Source organism: Drosophila willistoni, unplaced genomic scaffold, assembly GCF_018902025.1.
Source record: "Drosophila willistoni isolate 14030-0811.24 unplaced genomic scaffold, UCI_dwil_1.1 Seg82.1, whole genome shotgun sequence".
Classification (NCBI taxonomy): Eukaryota; Metazoa; Arthropoda; class Insecta; order Diptera; family Drosophilidae; genus Drosophila; species Drosophila willistoni.
The window spans coordinates 4,900-12,006 of NW_025814721.1; the positions used below are offsets into that span (position 1 = coordinate 4,900).

The window sequence follows — 7,107 nt, forward strand, 5'->3', positions numbered from 1 at the left end:
ATCTAAATGTAAGAAAAATTTCTGTCCGGGTTTTGTAGAATAGGGGCAGAAGTTAATAGATCCATCAACTTATTCATATAAGCTTGAGCTTCCGGAGTCCAAACAAAATTTCTTTTTGTTGACAACAGTTGCGTTATAGGATAAGTGAGATCGGCAAAATTCGGTATAAAACGGCGATACCAACCGCAAACTCCAAGAAATCCTCTAGTTTGTTTCAAATTCCTAGGTGGTGGCCAATTTTTAATACATTCAATCTTTAACGGATCGGTGCAGATACCTTTACTGTCTATTACATATCCTAAATAACTAATGCTTGCGACATAAAACTGACTTTTCTCTATGTTAATGGACAGATTAGCTTTTCGAAATTGCTCCGCGATTCTTGCTAACACCGAAAGATGAGATGAGAAATCCTCTGAAATTATACACAGATCATCTAAATAGCAAAAAACACAATGGCGAAGGTTAGCAGGGACTACTTCATCCATTAGACGACTCGAAGGCCAAAAGGCATAACTTTGAATTGATATAACGGTCTCCCGGGTACTGTAAGTGCAGTAAGAGGTTTGGATACTTCCGTTAATTCTATTTGCCAATAGGCATCCTTTAAATCGATTTTGGAAATAATATTTGCCTTGGGTAATCTTGAAAAAATACTGTCAATGCTGGGCAAAGGATAAGCATCCTTAATTGTGGCTGCATTTAACTTGCGAGCGTCTAAGCACAGTCGCACTTTATTAGGCTTTATAGCGTAAAAACGTTGTCTTACCGGTTTGGCTTCGCCAATCTCGATATGATGTTTTATTAAGGAAGTACGTCCGAGATGATGACTTGCATTGGGAAACATTTGCATGACGGCTTCAAGCTGTCTAATTTGCGAATATGTGAGAGAATAAGAACTAGGCTCAGTCTCTAACTTCTTTTAGAACCAATCTTGATCGAACTAATTATAGACGGGGCAAGTTCGAAAATTCACCAAAAATCATGACCTAATATTAATCTTTTCTTCAACGTGGGAATTACAAATAATTTCAACATTCTTTCCAATCTACCGTACCGTACCATCACTTCTAACATACCAATCACATTTTGGCCGTTTCCGTCCGCTGTGCGCATTTGACCACTTGACTTCTATTATCGTTGTCGTTTCTAAAAATTGTTGCAACAAAAAGTTTCCCGGCCTACTACGAGCTTTATACTAGACACATTTATCTCACTCTCACAAATTGGGCAATGCTTTTCCTTTTCTAGTAGAGATTCCAAACAGAATTTTTGAAAAATGTGTTTACAGGGAGTACAGAAACATGTTTGCGTGTTGTCCAAAACCAAGGAACAAATTTTGCATATGTTTTCTGCTGGAGTGTCCGTATTTGGGGACTATGTTGAACTAGAGCCATTCTTTTTAAAAATATTTTCCTAAAAGTGACATGACTGGGTACATGATTTGAATCGTAACTAGCTAAATGAACCTAAAGAATATTGGTAACTTTATTATTATACCCTTGCAAAAAGGGTATATTAATTTTGGTCAAAAGTGTGCAACGCATAGAAGGAAGCATCTCCGACCATATAAAGTATATATATTCTTGATCAGCACGACGAGACGAGTTCAAATAGCCATGTCCGTCCGTCCGTCCGTCCGTCCGTCCGTCTGGATCAACGCAAACTCCTCCTAGACCGTAAGAGCTACAGAGCTGAAATTTTGCATGTAGCTTGTATATACTGCAGGCGTTGTATATCTCGGATTCAGCCGGATCGGATCACTATATCATATAGCTCCCATACAAATGGCAAAGTCACGAACAGTGACTTTTCTTAATAACTTCGTTATTTTCTGAGCTATTGTCGTGAAATTAAAAATATTGTTAAGTTAATTACACATATAAACGACTATGTTTTTCGAAAACAGTGACTTTTGTCAATAACTTCGTTACTTTTGACGCGATTGCTTTCAAATTAAACATTTGTTAGTTTAATATATCTGTTAATGACTGTGCCAAATTTGATAAGGATCGGGTAGCTATATCATATAGCTCCCATAGGAACGATCGGTGGAAAACAGTGACTTTGATCAATATCTTCGTTATTTCCTATGCAGAAGAATAACTAAGATTGTAGGCCGTTCTTTCGGACACATTAGCCCTTTTAGCTTAAACGTTTTTCCACTTTGAAGGCTATAGGTAAGGAGAACTTACCAAAAAAGTTGCAAGGGTATACAAACTTTGACGCGGTCGAAGTTAGCCCCGGCCCTCTGGTTTTTGTTTTGGGCTATTGCATCTACAAAGTTGTTTCTTTTAGTCAGGCTTTGGCCTTTTGAATCTTCTGATCGGCACGGCTATACTATCTGTATTACCAAGATCCAGACACCAGAACATTTAATCATCCAAATCTTACTATAAAACAATTTAATCGTATTGTCTTCGATTTCTTTAGACGTTCAGCTGCCGTAACATGATCTTAAATCCAATCAGTACTGATATCGAAACATCCAATATACAATAATCTAAATTGTTAAGAAAAGTTTGAACGCCTTTACTAAACGAGTGCTAAATTATCGAGGACCTTAACTAAACGAGCAATTTGTGATACAGAGTATTGAAATTCTTGCTTTTAACTTTGCGGCTGAATATTCCTAACAGAAACATCGGCTTCGCCAAGCAGACTTAAACCGTGCAGGTTCATTTATCCGCGTAAGTTAAACCATAATACAGTCTAACAAAATCGACGAAAAATTTGAAACCTCATGTTTTGATCTTAAGACTTTCCTGATATACTTAAACTCAACACTTTATATCACTTAGGGTAGAACTACATACTTTTAATGTGGTCTGCTGTCAAAATAACCACATGCCGTAACTTAAATGAACTTCTTGTCTATATCTAATATTGTCAAGGAGTTGAGTATGCTTTTATCCTGCCCCACGTGTTGGGCGTCAAAAATTTTATGTAACCTTCCTATTCGGCTTCTCGCTGTGCGCCATACATTTTATATAATCGGTTCTCCTATCACTGTGAAAACAAATCAATCGATAACCGATAGAAGGCGGTAGGTAAATTGCAGCAGATTGAGATCCTCTGGTTCCGTAGCTCTTGCGGGGTGGGGGAATTGTTTGCTGAATCTCTACCTTTAATTATAAAATTTAATTTCATTAGGATCTCGACTGAAACTAACTTTTAATGAAAATCAAATGACTGGCAGAAAATACTTACGAACACAGTAAAGAATTCATATTAATAAAAAAAACGAAAGAAATGAAGGTGTATTCTTTTGTTCACAAGCTAGCGCTTACTGAGGTCAAGATGTAGATGGACCTTGTCAGTTCTGTACCCTCCCAACCATAAATCTTTGTTGTTATTTATAAAGATTCCCAAAAAAAACTGATCGATATTAACTCATGTACCCATGTCACTAGGAAAATTAATTATAAAGCTTAAGCAATCATATTCAAATTCATTCATAAAAAAAGATATATATACAGACTAATTTTAAACACCTGGTCTGGTATGACTTAACATTTAGAGATTCAGAACTTTCAGACTTGCAAAACAATGGAACTCAAAGTAAATTAAACTATTGAATAAGTGGGACTAAAACTAGTAGTATAAAAGAGAGCTTACTAGTTACGCATTATTAATTATTGTAGAAGATTATAAAATATAGAAGGAATATCAAATAAATCAAGTTAATATTTTTTTTTAATTATTCATCTTAATTCAACTTCTCTTTCTTTTTTTTTTTAAATTCGTTAGAGTTATGCTAAATTTTCAAGTCGCACAAATTCACTCATTGCTTTTAATTTCTCTTCAAATCAAACATTATTTTACGGAAATCAATTTTTTTTTTTTTTTTAATTTAACTATTTGGTTGATCACAAAACGCTGAATTAGAAATTACATCAAAAAATCAGAGTATCAATTGACTACCATCCTCCATAGTTCGCAAAAACTTGGTTGAAAGTCGCCGAATTGACACCGCTTATACACTAGCACTTACCCCATAGTTTATTCGCTGAAAGGCCTTCCATCGATGCACTGTGGGAGGGTGTTTTATATGATGATTTATTCTTCGCGCTTTATGACCACCATTAAACTCCGTTTCACTCACTTTACTTTTACATTTACTCTATTTTCCGTTACTCTCGACTTGAATTATTTAATATAACCTTAACGAGACTCTAATTGATTCAATATTTGACTTATTTACATTCTCATTTTTTTTTTTTTTGTTTAACTTGATTAGGACTTGAAATTTAAATTAAGATCAGATAGGAAAAATATCGGCACTTAAAGATTTCGTTCAAAACGAGGTTAATTTCAAAAAAAAAATTGTAGGAGCTTTCGAGGTGGTCACATGGAATGCGCTAAATCGGGCGATAGCAATCAATATCCAGAATTTGGCGAAAAGACAAGCTTTGTCTGGGTCAGCAGCGGCAGAAGGTTAGGTAGGCCACTGCCTTTAAAACCTTGCCGTACAAAAAAAATTCGGTTTGCCGAAGGTTAGGACACCTTTCGGGAAATGAGACACTTTGGCCGCACCGTAAGCCTTCACTTAGAATCGTTGTGGCACTGCCGGTAGTTAGTTGGCGGTGTCTTTTCAATGTCCGAATGCCAATTCCAGAAGGCAACGACAACAAGAAATTCGGCTGCACGAATTTCTGGTCTAGGAAAAAAAATGAAGCGCGTTGCCACCTCAAGAAAAACGATAGATCATTTATCGCTATCCCCATATTATGCGTTTATCGATTGATCGATACCAATATTTTTATTTATTGAGTGATCGCTACTGGCACAGTGGCGCGTAAAGTCGTTAAGTTTAAAAATTTGAAAGTTTAAACTAGCGCACGCTAGAATGTGTAGTGAGGCATCAACTGTGTTTTAGATGCCTTAGACCAAATCACCGAATAGATGCATGGGACAGTGCGGTAAATTGTGAAAAATGTCAATAACGGCATCATACACTACTCCATGTAGTCAAGTCAGGATGCGAGAGGTCGCTTGGCACACTAAGGAAGGGAGTTATCCCAACAGCATCTGCGAATGCTTTAATTGGAAAGAGTACAGCAGAAATTACGGTAAGGCATAAATGCGAGGTTTTATTACCATCAGAAATGGTGTGGGTAGAGTCGATAGAAGGCTATTCCTTATAGTTTAGAGCGTTTTTGGATCAAGGTTCACAAGTTTCGTTCATTTCAGAGAATGCAGCTCAGCAGCTACGTTTACGGCGCAAACAGGCTCACATCACGATTACTGGGTTAGCAGATACAAAAATTACAGATGCGGCAGCAGAAGTGGAGCTAGTAATAAGATCAATCTACAACCCACATGCGAAATTCAAGCTGCTCGCGTCAGTAATACCTCTAGTGAGTAAGCGCATGCCAATCAAACGACTGCCTTTTGAAGAGTGGACTCATCTGAAGGGCTTACCGTTGGCCGACCCTAACTTCGTCAGTCCACAAGGAGTTGATATTTTGCTGGGAAATGACGTCTACGATGAGCTGATGTTAGGAGAAGTGCATCGAGGAATACGTGGTATGCCTCTGGCGCATAATACGCATTTCGGATACATTGTATCAGGAAAAACGAATCAAGAAGATGGTAGGAGATCGTCCTACACCATAACGGAACGAAAGAAAGAAGCTGATGAGATACTTGAACAATTGTTATGTAAGTTTTGGGAGCTAGAACAATTCGACGAGGAGCCACGTGGGGTTTCAGAAGAGGATAACTGGTGCGAAGATTTCTTCGTTAAGACACATAGCCGAATGCCGTCTGGGAAATATGTTGTTCGTCTTCCTTTTCTTACTTACTTGAACGAATCAATGGTAATTGGAGAATCATATAAGGGCGCGCTAAAACGATTACATTCGCTGGACAGACGGTTGCGTACCGATACGAGTTTGAAGAACGCTTGGGTCAAATGGAACGTGTAACGTCACGGACTAGTAAGACGGGTAATCCTGCATTGGGGGGAGTCGATCATTGTTACCTACCGCATCACCCAGTCATAAAGGAATCGTCATCAACTACGAAGGTACGAGTTGTCTTCGATGGATCGAGCAAGACGAGTAATGGAAAATCACTTAATAAGATTCTAGCAATAGGTCCAAAATTGCACGGAAAAAAATTCTTCAAGGAATCATTCTCAATTGGCGAGGGCTAAAATGGGTAAATAGCCATTTTAGCCCTCGCCATAAATATGGCGGATGTTGAAAAAATGTACAGATGTATTAATATTCCACCAGACGACGCGCAGTACCAACGGATTCTATGGAATCCGGACAATAGTGATTATGTGGCAGAATATGCCTGCACAACGGTGATGTTTGGAACGAGCTCCGCACATTATTTAGCCATGAGAGTTATGAAACAATTAGCTATGGATGAATGCGAGAAGTATCCACTGGCGGTGGATGTTATAAATCATCAAATGTATGTAGATGATATACTGTCTGGTGGCGACAGTATTGCAGAAACGGAGAATGTCAAGAACCAAGTGATTGGAATGCTTCGTAGTGGTACATTCGAACTAGGGAAGTGGGCGAGTAATTGCCCAAAGCTATTAGAGAACATACCAGTTGAGCATCGAGAATCAAGCGGATTGTTACACATGGAAGGTAATGATACTATTCGCACTTAAGGTCAAAACTGGAGGCCCAAAGAAGATGAGTTCCGTTTTGCTTTGCATGTCGTTCCACCAATGAGCTCACCTACAAAGAGGACAATACTATCAGCAATTGCACGACTGTTTGATCCCATGGGATGGCTTAGTCCGAAAATGATTACTGCCAAAATTCTCATGCAGCAACTGTGGAATGAGAAAATTGGCTGGGATAGGACACTACCGGACACTATTAAGAAGGAATGGGAGAAATTCGTGAAAGAGTTGCCAAACATAGTAAATATACGAATACCATGGCATGTTACATGGGGCTACCGGGTGGTGTGGCTGAATTGCACCTGTTTTGCGATGCCTCGTCGCGAGCATATGGAGCTGCGGCTTACTTGCGCATCCCAATTGGAGAGGCTAAGTATCACACAGAGTTGCTATTGTCAAAGGGGAGAGTATCGCCAACTAAGCAACAACTAACCATACCTAGGGCAGAGTTA

At 38.5% G+C, this 7,107-nt stretch overlaps 1 protein-coding gene across 1 annotated transcript; it reads left to right on the plus strand.

Annotated features, from left to right (window-relative positions):
• Window positions 1-5,372: 5,372 nt before the first annotated feature.
• Window positions 5,373-6,160, plus strand: LOC124462013. The gene is made up of 2 exons (XM_047013411.1): window positions 5,373-5,783; window positions 5,876-6,160. The coding sequence occupies exons 1-2, from the start codon at window positions 5,373-5,375 to the stop codon at window positions 6,158-6,160; spliced, it is 696 nt and encodes a 231-aa protein (XP_046869367.1).
• The last annotated feature ends 947 nt before the right edge of the window (window positions 6,161-7,107 follow it).

Coding starts and splice junctions, on each gene's coding strand:
- LOC124462013 (XM_047013411.1), top strand. CDS start 5,373: ATGCCAATCAAACGACTGCCTTTTGAAGAGTGGACTCATCTGAAGGGC. Junction 5,784..5,875: donor TGCCGTCTGGGAAATATGTT/GTTCGTCTTCCT, acceptor TTCGCTGGACAG/ACGGTTGCGTACCGATACGA.